This window comes from Lissotriton vulgaris, chromosome 1_1 (assembly GCF_964263255.1).
Source record: "Lissotriton vulgaris chromosome 1_1, aLisVul1.2, whole genome shotgun sequence".
Taxonomy (NCBI): Eukaryota; Metazoa; Chordata; class Amphibia; order Caudata; family Salamandridae; genus Lissotriton; species Lissotriton vulgaris.
This window is the reverse complement of record NC_141685.1, coordinates 117,247,382-117,264,365: the sequence shown is the minus strand read 5'-3', so window position 1 is coordinate 117,264,365 and position 16,984 is coordinate 117,247,382. Positions and strand designations below refer to the sequence as shown.

At 40.1% G+C, this 16,984-nt stretch overlaps 1 protein-coding gene across 5 annotated transcripts; it reads right to left on the bottom strand.

Annotated features, from left to right (window-relative positions):
- Nucleotides 1–9,618: 9,618 nt before the first annotated feature.
- LOC147737688 (uncharacterized) lies at nt 9,619–14,277 on the bottom strand. Of its 5 annotated transcripts, XM_086941929.1 has the most exons (4): nt 12,845–14,277; nt 12,230–12,676; nt 11,674–12,145; nt 11,524–11,589 (listed from the first exon to the last, which is right to left on the bottom strand). In XM_086941929.1, the coding sequence occupies exons 1-4, from the start codon at nt 13,561–13,563 to the stop codon at nt 11,524–11,526; spliced, it is 1,704 nt and encodes a 567-aa protein (XP_086798055.1). In that variant the 5' UTR covers nt 13,564–14,277. The 5 variants fall into 5 exon arrangements, with proteins under 5 accessions (XP_086797738.1, XP_086798055.1, XP_086797975.1 ...); XM_086941849.1 differs by having other exon boundaries at nt 12,230–14,277; XM_086941612.1 differs by adding an exon at nt 9,619–9,757 and having other exon boundaries at nt 11,570–14,277.
- Nucleotides 14,278–16,984: the final 2,707 nt, after the last annotated feature.

Sequence of the window (16,984 nt, the reverse complement as noted above, 5' to 3'; positions counted from 1 at the left end):
GGGCCGCATGGTACTTGACACACTTGTATCATGGGTTGATGAAAACAACTTTTTATCCGATATCCAAAACGGCATTCGCCCAGGTCGTTTCACTGTGGAACAGTGTTTAAACCTGTACATGGTTCTGAACAAATACACTGTGACTCGTTCCAGCCCCATATACCTAGCCTTCATGGACCGGTCCTCAGCATTCAACTGGGTTAATGGGTCCAAGCTGTGGCAGTTTATGTCTTCCATTGGCATTGACAGTAACATCGTTTTATTCACCTTGATTAAACTGCGGTTGTCCACTATTCAAAGGACCTGAAAGCGTCCAGTCAGCTTGACATCAAGAGAGGGGTGCATCAGGGGTGCATTTTAGCATCTATATATTCATTCCTTAGAGAAGGCCATTTTGGCCACAAATGCGGATTGTGCTAAGGTAGGCAACCATAGCCTGCCTGTCCTCCTATACGCGGACAACGCAGTCCTCTTTGCAAGGACAGCTAGGGGCCTAAAACTTCTGAATTCTTTTGCCCTTTTTATGGAGAACTTGGACCTGTTGTTTCATCATGCCAAGTCGTTCATGCAGGTGGGACCTTGTAAAGCTAAGCAGTTCACTTTTAAACTCTGACTTTCATCAATACCGAAGAGCAATGTTTTCCCCTATTTGGGAGTTGTGTTTGACGATTCCTTGTGTTGGTGCCCTTTGCTTACTTGGAAGAAAGGCGATCTAGTTAAAGCTTTTGCAGCTGTTTTTTACTTTGCCAGCAGAGGGGAAGGGAAGCCAATAGGGGCACTGTTGAAGACATATGAAGACAAATATAGCTCAAAGGTTAATTATGGGAGTGAGATTTTGGGCCACATTGGGGTAGGAGCAGTGCAAAGTGCTGAAAACTCTTACCTGCGAAGGGCATTTTCTATCCCACAAAGCACTTCGTTTTATGTTGTGCACAAAGAGTTGGGAATGCCTTTCCTCTCAGATGTACTGGCTTTCCGGCCCCTGGCTTTGTGTCCTAATATTTAGGCAAAGCAAGAAAATACACTCAGCAGGCATCCTACGGGAATGCCTTTCACTTGACCATGTCTCAAGCATCCGATGGCTCCAGTTTATAAGAGTTGGCCTCTCCAGGGTAGGTAGGAACTCTATTCGCTAACCTGAGCGCAGATGTAAGAGTGACTTTTCTCTGGTCAAAGAGTGTTTTTTAGGAATGAGTCACTGTGATAGAGAGGGAAATGAGCTCTATAAGCCTAGTGTGCGTATGTACATCGTGTTAAAAACCGTACCAACCAGCGAACCTTATCTTCTAAGGCTTAAAAGCACCCGTAATCATTTTGAATGACCCGGTTTCGGCTCAACCTCTTCCATTACCTCATGGCACACCCTCTAGGCTCCCACAGAGGCCTGTGCCTCATGCCCTGTGGCTGCAACAGTGAGTCTCCTCAGGACATGATGCACTTTATAATGTTTTGTAGTTTTTATGTTGTCCCTAAAAAGTTATTTATTATTCCCATTCTCAAAAAAACAGGTTTTAGGAGGGTGAGACCACTTCTTATCTTTTTACAACTCCTCTCTAAAGACACTATTTTGCATACGCTTTACTTTTTACGGTTCGCTGTTAGACTCAGGTCAAGCTGCAATTAACTTCTGCTCTGTAATTCATGAATTTTTATCTTGTGTTTTGATTAACTTGGACATATTATATTTGTCAATCTGTAACTTGGAAAATGTTTTATCATTTTATGTATGACTTTTATGGTTTTCTTTTATAAAACCAAATAAAGTTTGTTGCTAATAATCACTAGGGAAATCATTTACAGTACAGGATAGCATAGTATCCCTCACAATAACTCCAGGAGTCACATTCCACAAAATGTACATGCGTTGTTTCCCCTACTTCCAACTTTACATGTCTCCCCAATCACCTGCCCAAACCTCTCCCTGCTGATGCCAATGTGGTACTCCGTCAACCCGCAGCCATTTTTTGGCCCCTTTGAAAGTGCCCATACAATAAAAATGCTGTAGTTGTAAATACATATCAACTACCATTTGTTGTGTTTGGAACATTTTATTGAATAATAAAACCTAATAAACATAAGCTGATTATTAAAGTAAAACAGAACATCAGTTGCCCTACACATAAGAGACAGAGTTGTACATAAAAATCAACATACTGTTGCACAGCAAAGTTATGTAGAGCACAATTCTTAATTTCGGGCAATCTTTAAAGTTTAACAATAGAAACATTAATAAAGAACAGGAAAGGAGAGAACGAAGGTGGGATACAGTAGTTTCATTAATGTAATGCTTCCTACATATAGAAAAACTAATACTAATTATTTTCCTTAAGCAATAAAGTCCTCACATTAAAATACTAAGAGAAATATATTGAACAATGAACATTTCATGTGTAATTAGAATTCAATTTGAATATTTTAACCTCCTCGGCATTATTTGACTCATGATTACAACTTGAATGCTTTCGGGAAAGGAACCGCCTCATGGGGTTCAAAATCACATCTTTTCCAACAATAGGATTAAAGTGATAAACTTGAATTTCAATTCAATTTATTGATTTAGGCCTTTTTGGAATCAACAATTTTAAATATATACAAAATCTATACACTTTTGTAAAATGGTCACCTAAACTTGAATTCAATCCACCTTTTGATTAAACGCTTCCCATTCCAGCAAGCATCACAGGACCACTTGTTGTTATCTTCCCAATTAGTGATAATGTTTCAGATGGCAAAAACAATAGATATGTTTAGTATTTTACTTCCGAAAGCAAAAACATGCCATTTCTGAATCATGGTGCACAATAAAATGTAGGAACAGAAGGGCATCTGTAGGTATAGCATTCATTGAGGTTTGACCAGGCTTGAAACTAGAATTCCTGAACTTTTGGACATTTAAATGTCACATTTTAAAAGAATTCAAACAGACCCACGATGAGCTCCATGAAAAATTGAAGATGAGTGAATTGTACTTAGACAACATGTGCTGATAAGCAATCTATTGATGTTTAATACAGTGGTCAGGCAATGCTTGTGGATCTAATCTATTCAGATTTTAACTCCATAGTTTGTTCAATAAATTGACTATGCATAATACTTGAAGGTAAATCTCTCAAATCCTTTCTATTACTGTTTTATTTGCGATAACACTAATAGAGATCAATGATAAATAGATTTTAAAAGCCATGGGTGGAATTGATCCTTGGTCTAAATCTAGATTATTGTCTGCAACAGAAACCAGTGCAAACAGATCACATATAAAAGCATTGAATATGTTTATTATAGTGGTTTAGAGTAAACATAGATGACACACATTGTTCCTGAAACTCAGAAATTGATTACATCCTATTTTATGTCCAGAGACCGGTTTAGATGCTTTCCTGTTTAAGTGACAACATTTGCAAATATATTGAACAAAACATTAAAGCTGGATGTCAGAAATTCTGTCTTTAAGCGTTGTGTAAGAGTCATGTGTGATGGTTTTTATTTGATCTGAAGTAACACTAACACTAAATAGGTACGTGCACCGGTTATCATTCAACTAACATTATTAGCAAACTTAATTTGGAGGGAATTGAGAAAAATTTACCCTTGTACCAAGGGTTTTATTGTTCAAAAATCCACTGGTTCGGTAATTCACGAAGTTTGCAAATGCTAACCCCCTTTTTGAAATGTACTAAGCCCATTTAACAATTAAGAATTTGGAAGGGGAATGTTAATAGTGTCCCTTCTCAATACTTAATACATCCTTAAGGTATGTATTAAGCTTTGAAACCATACGTGGGCTGATAAACAGTAACAGGAGGTAGTAACCCAGGGGGACATTTGTGAATCTGAAAGTAAAATGGAGTGCATTAAAAATGCCTTGATTTAAAAGCAATCACAGACAGAGTAGTGTGCTGACTCCACCAGCAACCACTTTTACCAAATGGATTATTAATACATGAACCTCAGTATTTCCTATATATTGCTGAAATGTAGTCTCTAATATTTTTGTCATGTGGTGTAAATATTTGTTTCTAATATTTTATTTCCTATGCAATATTGTCAGGAAATGTACCTATTCTTTTTGTCAAACATATTGAAATATCTTTATCACAATTTTTGGGGCATTCTAAAAAGTGTTTTCACTCTCTAACTTAAAGCTTCCTCAGAAAAATACTGACGCGCAGTCCTGCTTTCTCCTAGATCATTTAGCTTTCTCACTAAACCAAGCACAATATTGATTTGAGAGAGGTGGTTATTGTAGTCATACGCACTGGGGTTAGTTTAGAAAAGACAAATATAGAACTTCCTTTATCTTTAGAAATAATACTTGCAAAAGTTTATGTCCAATAATTTCAGATAATTTACTGATAAAGATATCAGATAAAGATCCCCTAATTTCTTATACCTTGTGGTATCAAAAATAAAAAATTAATTTCTACCACAATCAAGAAACCCTTGAGTCTATGAGGATTACTGTTGCAAATGAAGACCTAGCTAAGATGAAATATCCCTTTAAAGTGAAGATTTCCTTCACCCACCATAGTAGGCATGCTTCCTCATTCGGAATCTCCTCCCACCGTTATAACTAGTCACAGTACAGGGTACAGCCCCCTCACTGAGACGGAGGAGTTCAGGCATGTTTTGTTATAGAGAAAGGTATACTAAATACCACAAAAATTAGCTCAGGGTAGTGGGGGCAGCCGAGTGAAAGTTAATAAGAGGTCAACATGTTTCAGCCTATTAACCCTCCAAGGAGGTGTTTGCGGTTTTCTTCAGGACCTAATCAAAAGTGCTGCTGCTCATTGTCAATAACAAGCATTAGCATAGCCAATAGGCTCACCTTTGGGACCTTATAAGTGTTTAGCCATGCAGATCCAGTAGCAATGTGAAAGAATTTCTCTTAAAAAAGAAGACTATAAACTAACGAAGCTAGACGTGACTTTATAACTGGTTAATCTAATGCTTCTGGAGGTTTAGTAAATGTATAGAAGTCCTGTTTTCTATGGCGTGTCATATAAAATTGATGCTCTAAATTTTGGTAAGACTACACAATGTCATAAAAATTCAAAACTGCTTTTATATCATTTTACTTTTGAAAGCTTGAAGTGAAAGTGAATTCTAAATGTCATTTGCTTATGAGTAGGCGCTAATGACTATTTCCGGATGAAAATGTAGTTAGCATTTTTTTGTATAAGATGCGTTAGAAGTATGGGTAGGGAAAATGGCTATTTTGGCCAAAGGCTCCCCTTTCTTTATGCATGCTAGTTTTAATTTGTACACAGAATCACAATTTTTTTATGTGGTACACTCTAGTGTTAGATGAATCTGTTTTACACTTTTGATAAGCAAGAGATGAGGATGAACAGTTTTTTCGTCCCTGGTTTTAAATGGATTCAGGTTGGTTGACTGCCTCAGAAATAGTTGTTTCCCGCATGCTTCTTTCATGTGACTTAAATCCCTTCAGTCGAAGAGGCGGCTGCAGCTTGCAGATATGGCCAGAGAAGTACTTGGCTGGTTCAGTTCACCAGTGGGGCTAGAATAGAAGCTGTTAAGGGCAGGGGATTAGCTACCCATTGGTGCAGCAGGTGCAGTGGCACCAGGTCCCAGACGCCTTAAAGGCCCACTAAACCCTGATAACTGCAGTTTGTCACAGTTCAAACAAAGGCATGAGGGGCCCACAGAACAATTATTGCTGTTTTCCACAGTCCAAACAGAGGGCAGGTGTCACATTTCCTTTCTTGCCTTAGGGCCCAGGGCACACTGGCTAGGCCACTGGTTAAGGATGCATTGGGGAAGAGGTGGGGAGACAGGTGGATATTTAAACAGCTCGACAATGACTTCATGCCTGGGTATTAAAGTATTCATTGCAATTAAGGGCTGAAGCAGGAATAGATCTCATAATATCGGGAGGCCTACTTACAAATGCAACTCGATAAGCGGCTGCCTTTTAACATCTCACTTATCACCTCTCCTAATTTTCAGTTTTATTTTAGATGCAGACTTAAATTGTGACCTATGAATATGTTTATCTATCTTTAGGTTCCAAATGGTCCATCTTTTCCATATGCAAGTATCAGACAGGTCGGGAACACCCAATGGCATTGAACTTCATAAAGCCACATTAATCACTGGTCTTGAAATGCAAGTGGCAGCATTAGGCACACAGGGGTGTAATCTACGTAATCTCATTATGTACCTTAGTATACAAGTAGTACCACATTCTTTGTATACCTGAATTAAAAGGCACACAAAATAGTACCGTATTTCAAGGCCCAGTTCAGAATTACAGGGAAGGTGCACTGTCCCAGACTACACAACGGTGCAGTCTTCAGTGGGTGCTGTCATGTCACACAGGGGAAGTACACCAGATTATGCTGGAAAAAGCATGTGGTGCCCCAACGTAGGTACAGTTGTAAACCACCAGTCTGTAAAGTAAAGCGTCTGGCAGCTATTAAACGAGGTGGCATGTTTCCCCTGCAGTTGGTTGGGGTCTGTCACCATCCTGTCAGGTGGTGGTATACAATCAGTGCGCCTCCTAACTGCTTGTTTGCCCTTTCGCCCGTGTCAATAATACAGTGCAGTCGCAAGACAAAAGGTATTACCACATTTGAATGTGGTCATGCCCAATACAAAGGAAAGCATGCCCGCTGAGAATCTCTCCTACGTGATCCAAGCTACATAAAGGGCTATGGAAGTGTCTGCAGCCTCTTCTGTAGAACAAAAGCCAAAATGCCCATGGGACGCAGAAAGAGGGTGCACTCTGATGCTTCATCATGTATGAAGCCTTTGGCGTTCGTCTGTACTAAGCTAGTGATAGAGTAAAATGAGTGTTTATTGCCCTCTATGTCACTCTACTTCCAAGCACCTACTACAGCTTGTACATTGGTTACTGTAATCTGTTCACCTACATTATGCTTAATATAAATAGTGCACAATTTCGGCGTTTGTGTCTGCCTACAATGTGGACATGATACAAACAACAGTACCTACTGTAGTGTAGTTCCTATATTCCCAATAGGCTCTGCGCACAGGAATAACATAAACAATAGTTTAGACGTAGGACTGAAGTCAACTAGGTCACTATTGAATATGTTAGACTTGATTGTGAATGCCAGCTAGCTCAGAGGTCACTAGAAACTTTCTCGAATTCACAAGAAGGGATTAGTTTCTGACAACCGCATAAACATGACAACTTTGTTCCCCAAGAATAAGAAATATATCTCTAGAGTCGCAGAAACAATACATTGCGATTTCACTCAGTCAATTGTGCATGCTTCGTTTCACCAGGATTTGCAGGTTTCTAAGCCATAAGATACATAAAAAGGATAAAATACATACAATGATAAATAACGACTAAAAGTACTCAACTGGTGCTTCTAAAATACGCCTACCCAGGTGTACCTAACCTAAGTCTAGTACGAGGGAAGAAGTAAGTGAGGTATAGCTTAAATTCAGTATTTTTTGCCAAGAATCTATCCAAAATTTCTCTAAGGGTCTAATGAGCTCCATACCTTGGTTTTAGAATGAAGGAGGTCTCAGGACTCAATCTCCCAGTAACCCGCAAGGGTAGCAGGGAAACACTGGAGCTGGATTTCTCGGCAGGAGAAAAGACAGCGTCTTTCTCAGTGCATCAGCTGGAAGGTCGGCTTCCTTCGTCACTCGCTACAGCAGGGTATCGGGAAAGCAGTTAGTCGATCAGCTCCAAACCACCGTGTGTTTGCTAGGGCAGATGTGGGTATATTTATACCTGGAAGGTGCAGAGTTCGACGTAAGATTGGACATAATAACCTCACTAAGAACTCGCAGTTCTTTGAAAACTCCATGAGTTCTTGGACAAATCAATACTTAAGCAGGGGGAAGTCCCGGACTGCTGAAGTTTAGTTTCTCCAAGAATTCGTTGTGGATTCTAGGAACTTGTGGAAGTAGCCATGTCGTATTTGGACTGCATTGGCTATGTCTAAATATGGTTATGATTCTTATGCCTATATAAGGATATAATAAGTTATATCTATATAAGGGCATGAATCGGGAAAATTACACTAGGGTCCTAGATTCGTCTACAACACTACTAGGTGGATGTTACAATTCAACAAGAGTCTAAAATACTTCAGCACAACTGACTTTGCATCAATATTACGGGGCATCAGTCTTGATGGCAAGCCAACTTTGTATACATTATTATCAGAGACTATACTTGCCACTTGGATACAACTTTACAAGAGAATTTCATAAATTTTCATACAGTTGTATTTATATAATAAAACAACCTACCCACAATAATTCATCTATCTATTCATCTTTTTGGGTTCTGGAGTAGCATGCTACTCGCTGAAAAGCGCTTCAACACTTCATCAGGGGTAGCAAGCGCTATATAAATGCAAAACCTTCCCTCATCTATCCGTCCAGTCTCTTTTTCAACCTAACTAACAGACCAACATGTCCATCTCTCAAATACATTTTATATTTCCCTACACTAATTCACCACTAATCATTTTGGGATCCTGGAGTAGCGTGCCACTCGCCGAAAAAGCGGTTCAAATTGACCCTAACGCACTCTGCTGCTCGCAGAACTCAGCATTGAGCGGTTGAGTTTTTTTGACACTTTGCCGAGTTCTTCATTGAGAAACACCGCCTAGACCTATTCTTAGCATGAAAATCTAGATTTCAGTCATATGTTAAGAAACAAGTGTGAGTAGAAACCTTTTGGGTGGAGAAAATTTAAGACATTAATATTGTGAATTTTTTGTTAATTAGTTGATGTTTGCAAGTACTAACACTTCTCTGTGTCAAGTAAAGACCTTGAGAGTTTTGTAACTTTCAGATACTCAAATTGTGGATTTTGTTGCAATTAAAACATTTTCAAGGCCTGAAATTTCTTTGGAGGTTGCATGCGGGCAGCCTAAGTTATCCTGCAAGAATTTCTTGATTAATCCTATTGCAACTGCAATAAGTGTTTTCTCATGTAAAGTCAGGTTGTTAGAAGATTTTCTGCAACTTAAGATACACCTTACTTTTTACCTGGTGCGGGTGCATTTCTCATGTTTAGTGAGATCTCCTTTCTGAGTATAATGTTTCTGGCTTTCCCCTCCTGTATAAGGCTTTAATCCAGTGTGAATTCTCTCATGTGAAGTGACATTGTATTCAAGACTAAACCTTATCTGACATTCAGAACACACCCGTGTGAGTTTGCTCATGACAAGTGAGACGTAATTTGTGACCAAAACTTTGCTTGCATTTCGAGCACTCATAAGGTTTTTCCCCAGAGTGGGATCTCTCATGAAGCATAACTGTCTTTCAGATTCAAGCTTTTATGGCATAAGGATTTTCTTCAGTGTGGAGTTTCTCATGGTGAGATAGCGTTTTTCTCTGCAGCTTTTCTGGCATTCAGAGCACTCATAAGGTTTTCATCAGTATGGAGTAGATTATGGTTAGTGAGGCTGTGCCTATCAAAAAATAGGAATTTCTGTCATTCACAGCATAGGTAATGTTTTTTCCCTGTGTGCGTCTGCTCATGTAGGTGAGATTGCATTTAAAATGGATGCTTTTCTGGCACTTGGAGCACTGAAGTATTTTTGATGGTGTGTTTTCTTATGATGCATGTAACCATCACTACCTCTGAATCTTTTCTGAGATTTAGAGCACTGGTGTTTTTCCCCCAGTGTGGATTCTCAAATGTACAGTGAGATCAGATTTACAGCTGAAACATTTTTGGCATTCAGAGCACTGATAAGGTTTTTCCCCAGTGTGCGTTCTTATATGGTGAGTGAGATTGATTTTTTCACTGAAACATTTGTGGCATTCAATGCAATAAGGTTTTTCCCCAATGTGGGTTCTTGTATGCCGAGTGAGTATTCTTTTTTCATTGAAACATTTCTGATATTCAGAGCATGGATAAGGTTTTTCCCCAGTGTGGGTCCTTGTATGTGTAGTGAGTATTCTTTTTTCACTGAAACATTTCTGGCATTCAGAGCACTCATAAGGTTTTTTCCCCAGTGTGGGTCCTTGTATGTGTAGTGAGCATTCTTTTTTCACTGAAACATTTCTGGCATTCAGAGCACTGATAAGGTTTCTTCCCCAGAGTGGAATCTCACATTTCAGTCAGGTCAGTATAGCTCTAAGCTGGCGCTGTACGCGGACGACTTGATTTTATATACGGGTGATCCAGGTACAGCTATTCCTCGGATCGAGGAACTGACAGCAGAGTTTCGGGCATTATCAGGATACAAGGTGAACAGATCCAAGACTGAGGTCATGTGTTGGAACGTAGATCAATGGTATGGCACTGAGAGTCGGGAGTTTAGATATCTGGGAATATATATTGTGAGGGAATTGGATCGAATTCCTAAGTTAAATCTGGACAGAACAACTAGGGAAATGGACCATTTGTTTAGCAGATGGAAGAACCTCCCATTGTCAATCTATGGGAAAGTGAATCTAGTGAAAATGGTCATTCTCCCCAAGCTCTCCTACCTGTTTTCCACAATACCGCTAACATTCCCTAAGAAAGACATAAATAAGATACAGAGCAAAATAGGTTGTTTTCTGTGGGGGGACAAAGGGATGCGCCTGACCTGGAAGAAACTCAGAAGAAGGTTATTAAAAGGTGGGTAAGCTCTCCCCGATATTAGTCTATATGTAGTGGCATTCCAGTTTAAGAGCCTACGCATGCTACTTACTAAGCCAGGCGACTCATCCTGGGGCAGATTGCTGGAAGAGATGGTGAGAGCAGAAGGGGGAAGCGATGCCTTTATGTATAAATTTGGATCTCCTAGATTCTTCAAGTGGGTTTGTTTGAAGATACTAAAAACTGCCCTAGAAACATGGTACAGGGTAAGGGTAAGCAGTGGGATTGGGTACTATTCAGACTCAGCTCCAGTTTGGGATTCACCTGGTACCCCTGACTGCTTGAACGATGCCTTGGCATACCTATAAAAAGGGCTGGGATTACGAAATGGAGAGAGTTAATGGATGAGGAAGGGATATACCCATGGGTGTACTTGAGGGCAAAGGTAGGGACAGATTTATCAAGATTTAAATATCTTCAATTGCTGTCTTGGCATACAGCGGAACGTGAGGAGATAAAAAGTAATGAGGAAATAGAAAGGCTAAGTCAATCCTTCACACCTGTTATAAAAGAAATCTCGGTATGGTATCAACATCTACTAATGGGATAGCTTCGGAAGAGGGGGTTTGGAACAATTTCTCCATGGCACCACTGGCAGAGGGCATGCTTGAACCATCCTTGAAGACACTATACAAACATATAAAGCCTGCCTGTCTGAAAAAGAACCATTTTTTCGTGGTCAATAGGCTTTACTACACTCATTATAAAATCAGGAAATTCGCCCCCTCACCGCCACCAAAATGCCCAAGATGTCAGGAATTGCAGGCAGATGACATCCACATGTTTTTTGAATGTTTTTGAAACATTTCTGACATTCAGAGCATGGATGGATAAGGTTTTTCCCCAGTGTGGGTTAGTGTATGTCGAGAAAGACTTCTTTTGTCACTGAAACATTTCTGGCATTCAGAGCACCTCTAAGGTTTTTCCCCAGTGTGGGTTTTTATATGCAGTGTGAGATGTCTTTTTTCACTGAAACATTTGTGGCATTCAATGCACTGATAAGGTTTTTCCCCAGTGTGGATTCTTATGTGCCGTGTGAGACTACTTTTTAAACTGAAACATTTCTGGCATTCAGAGCACTGATAAGGTTTTTCCCCAGTGTGGGTTTTTATATGCAGTGTGAGATGTCTTTTTTCACTGAAACATTTGTGGCATTCAATGCACTGATAAGGTTTTTCCCCAGTGTGGATTCTTATGTGCCGTGTGAGACTACTTTTTAAACTGAAACATTTCTGGCATTCAGAGCACTGATAAGGTTGTCCCACAGAATGGGTCACTGCATGATTAGAAAGACTTTGTTTATTACAAAACCTTTTCTGGCATTCAGAGCACTGATAAGGTTTTTCCCCAGTGTGGAATCTCACATGTGCAGTTAGAAGTGATTTACTGTTGAAATGTTTTGGGCACTCAGAGCACTGATAAGGGTTTTCCCCAGTGTGGATTCTTATGTGCTGTGTGAGACTATATTTTAAACTGAAACATTTCTGGCATTCAGAGCACTGATAAGGTTTTTCCCCAGTGTGGGTTCTTACATGCACCGTGAGATTGCGTTTTTCATTGAAACATTTCTGGCATTCAGAGCACTGATAAGGTTGTTCCACAAAATGGGTCACTGCATGATTAGAAAGACTTTGTTTGTTACAAAACCTTTTCTGGCATTTAGAGCACTGATATGGTTTTTCCCCCGTGTGGATTCTTTTATGTTTAGTGAGTCTGATTTTTACACTGAAACATTTCTGGCATTCAGAGCACTGAAAAGGTTTCTCCCCAGTGTGTGTTCTTATATGATGAGTGAGACTGTTTTTGTCAATGAAACATTTCTGGCATTCCGGGCACTGATAAGGTTTCTCTCCAGTGTGGGTTCTTCTATGCCGAGCGAGATCAGGTTGGGTATTGAAACATTTCTGGCAATCCGTGCACTGATAAGGTTTTTCTCCAGTGTGGGTCCTTATATGTATAATAAGTCCTATTTTTCTAATGAAATATTTCTGACATTCAGGGCACTGGTAAGGTTTTTCCCCAGTGTGGGTTAATACATGTAGAGAAAGACTTTGTTTTTTACAAAACCTTTTCTGGCATTCAGAGCACTGATAAGGTTTTTCCCCAGTGTGGGTCCTTGTATGTACAGTAAGGTCTCTTTTTTTACTGAAATATTTCTGGCATTCAGAGCACTGGTAAGGTTTTTCCCCAGTGTGGCTTAATACATGTAGAGAAAGACTTTGTTTTTTACAAAACCTTTTCTGGCATTCAGAGCACTGATAAGGTTTTTCCCCAGTGTGGGTCCTTGTATGTACAGTAAGGTCTCTTTTTTCACTGAAATATTTCTGGCATTCAGAGCACTGGTAAGGTTTTTCCACAGAGTGGGTTATTACATGTCGAGAAAGACTTTGTTTGTTATAAAACCTTTCTTGGCATTCAGAGCACTGATAAGGTTTGTCCCCAGTGTGGGTTATTGCATGTCGAGAAAGACTTTCTTTGTTACCAAACCTTTCCTGGCATTCAGAGCACTGAAAAGGCTTATCCCCAGTGTGGGTTCTTCTATGCTGAGTGAGACTGGATTTTTGACTGAAACATTTCTGGCATTCAGAGCACTGGTAAGGTTTTTCGCCAGAGTGGGTTATTACATGTCGAGAAAGACGTTGTTTGTTATAAAACCTTTCCTGGCATTCAGAGCACTGATAAGGTTTTTCCCCAGTGTGGATTCTTATATGTTCAGTGAGATAATATTTACTGCTGAAACTTTTTTGGCATTCAGAGCACTGATAAGGGTTTTCCTCAGAGTGGGTTAATGCATGTCGATAAAGTTGCGATTTGAAACTAAACCTTTTCTGGCATTCAGAGCACTGATAAGGTTTTTCCCCAGTGTGGATTCTCATATGCGTAGTGAGATTAGATTTACTGCTGAAACTTTTTTGGCACTCTGAGCACTGAGAGAGGATTTTCCCAGTGTGCATTCTCTCAAATTCAGTGAGATGAGATTTATGGCTGAATCTTTTTTGGCACAGGTAACTTTTTCCCCAACTTGGGTTATTTTGCTTTGATTGAGGCGGGTTTGAACACTGAAATTGTTCTCACAGCCCGTGTTTTTAAAATGTGTATTACTAGAGTTAATATCTCTACATTTAGTTTTCTCTTGCTTATATGCCACGGTAAGAGTGAACCTGATTTTAGAGTCGGGCTTGTTTAGATAATGTTCAGCATTTATCTCTAAAAGATATTGTGTGTAATCTTCTTAACACTTGAATTGAGCAAAATATGTCTGGATGCAGCCCTGTAACACCGGTCGAAATGTTTGTAGCAGATAACAGTCTTTTGGTTATAGCCTATCCGGCAGCAACTTATTTTGTGACTGAAGTTTTTCTCAAATCTATTTGTATAGGTTCTTAGCAATGCAGTGATAAGGTGTTAGTCTGATATTTAATGATTAAACTGAGAAGTACCTTTTTGCACTGGCATAATGGCAGTAACTGAGAACATTAGAACATGCACAGTAATATTGTGGCTCATCAGTCGCAGAACATCAGTTCCTTTTACCCGTTCTGTGTTTGGTGTAAGGTTAAGGATTGTAGTTCTGAAGACAAGGATTTATTTACATTAGCTAGCGCAACGGTGCTCATTTAATCCATTTTGATATTTAACAGTTTTAAATATCACTCCTGCACAACAGATAAGGTTGAGGTGATTTACATAGAATTACAGAACAGTACACAATTAAAAGGAAACAATCTGAGATGGTCATGAACAACACAATAAAGTGGTGAATTTTTAAGGTTTTCGCCAGAGTGAGCAGAGTGAGTCGAGGTGTTATATCCCGAGGCAGATAGTCTCAAACTTGCGTAACTGGTTAAAAACAGTTGTTGAACAAAGGTGATTTTCCAATCTTTTGGTTGTTAGCGTGTCAGCTTCGGAGTCTTCTTTCAGTGTCTTTTTTTTGATGGTTTGCAGAAGAAACCTTTTGTTATATCTTTCTTTTATGCAGTGTGTGCTCCTCTCTTGAATTACATGATGCTTTAGATCATGCGTGCTTTAGATGAACGTTATTCTGTCATGCTGAGGCAATTGTCTTTCTGGTAATATTTCAGATGAGGACGTTGTGATTGGTCTTTCTGGCACTATTTCCGATGCTGTGTGGACAGATATGCCTTTGCTCTGGGTTAATGAAATGCAAAATTAGAGACTTCACTTACAGGTATAGTACTTTCCTCAGCTCCCACTTCCTCGCCACACCTAGATTTTGGAAATTGTTTAAACTTAGAATGCTGGATGTCCTTCAGTTTTTCAAAATAATCCTTCTTATGGCACTAACATTCAGTTGGCTGGTGCTAAATCTTGCTTTCTTCGTCCGTAATTTCAATCACCTATAGTATTAAAATTAAATAGTTAATACATGTAAATATCCCCAAAAATAATTTACAAGCCATATCAAAGCAGAGTTGCAAAATTTTGAAAGTGTTGAGCTGCGGTTTTCAGACCGAGCAGAGTGTAGAATGGTAGCCTGAGAGTACTTGGATCTAGGAGTGAGGATTTGTAGAATTTCCAACATTTTATTAGGCTCAGAAAGGATACATGTACCCTATGGACTTGTAACATAGAATCCCAAAAGCAGACATTAAAGTCATATGGACTGGCACCAAAAAGATATTGAAAATAGAATACTATTAATTAATTTTTAATGTAGATTTCTAGGATGGGAATTTTCCCTGCACGGACAACAGGCGTTTCCCGCTGCCCTGAGTTACCACCTACTTGTATCTGGTATCCTGACTTTTGAGCTCTGGCCTCTGCCGCACGCAAATCTATTGTGTGTTGCGAGGACTATGCCTAGACCTATCTCTCAACTATGGTCCAGAGTATGAATCAAGGGCAATGAAATTAAGGAGTACTTTCATGTGTTCATTTTATTCCACCTGATTATCAGTCGTTAGGCTTTTCTGCACCTGGATTTAGAGAAACAGGACACCATTTTTTTCCAGACAGAAAAATTAGACTGAAAAGACCCACAAGACTCGGTGCAGCAGAAGCAGCCAAGACTCATGCTGTTTTTTTACAAACTGGGGGAAACACACAATTCTTCCCTCTGTTAGAAATATCTTTCCCCTTCCATCCCCTGCTTCGCCCATCTCCCCCCCCCCCCAACCAACCACATGCATATATCTACCTCCTGCTTAAAACAAGTGGTAAATGAAAGCAGAAAAACAGTATGAAATAGTGAATGGCATGTGGTTTGAAAGGCAGAAGAATCTGTTCCTCGTGGCAACTCCCCAGTACATTGCGTCAAAACTGTAACTGCACGTTACTGGGATAAATCTACCACAAAACAATTACATGAGATTTTTCTGCCACCCCAGTACTGTGCAACTTCTAACAAGGGGCTATAAGAGATCTTGGACCGGTCCTGTGACCTGGAGGGTCACACCAAGTGTGCCCTCATTTAAGGCAGAGGACTGTCATGTGTTTAACAGCTAGAGCGGTGGTGGCAATGCACCCTGTTGTAAGGATCAATAGCCTGATTAGATCTTTGCATCATGGTCAGTGGAGTGGCTGTCTACTGACACACCCATGTAATGCTCCATTTCTATACCTGTGCCCAGACTTTGCAATAACATCAAGTGCATGTTTAGGGTGTTGGTGTGCGTAGCATAAATGCAATGTGAGAGTGTGACAGAGTAAACACCATCTCCTGTCTGCCAGTTGTGTATACAAGTGGGACCATCTATCCCTCATGTATACCAGAGTTCAAAGTCCTCTGTTACCAAGGAATAATGTGCTCTACAAAGTAAGCAGGTGCCTGCTGTGGCACCAGGGATGGTGTCAGCCTGACAGTTTATCTAAATTGAATGGACATCACCTGTAGGCTGAATTACTTAATGGAAAAGCTGTGTAACTGTCCACAAGAGCCTAGAAGTCTGCCTAGAAGCCTGCCTGTCTGGTAAGAAAAGGAAGGGAGTTTCACTATCCAGCAGGAGGACAAGGCTGTCCTGGAAAAAGCAAGGTCCGACACATCCTCGTTATCTGTAGGGCGAGCCGGAAAGCCATCCAGCAAGACCAGCTAGTCTGAGGGATGCCAAGACTCTCCCAACAGTTCAAGGTAGAAAATAAAACTCTACGACAACATGATTGTTGAGGTCCAGTAGGACGATTGTGTGCTGCCAACAGGCCCATTCAAGGTTGCATTTGCCAAATTCCTAACACAACAAAGTCTGAATCTACTGACTTGAATGTGGGCTCAATTGCTGATGGTCAGGCCTCCAGAGGGGGCTGCACTTACAGACAGGCCAGGTGTGACTGCTACCTTGGGACTCCTGATCTTCAGGCAACTGCAAAGAAAAGAGAGTGGGTGCCCTACTGAATGCAGCACTATATCCAGGACAAAAG

Coding starts and splice junctions, on each gene's coding strand:
- LOC147737688 (XM_086941612.1), bottom strand. CDS start 13,563: ATGCACACTGGGAAAATCCTCTCTCAGTGCTCAGAGTGCCAAAAAAGT. Junction 9,758..11,569: donor AAATGTTTCAGTGAAAAAAG/ACATCTCACACT, acceptor CAGTGAAAAAAT/CAATCTCACTCACCATATAA.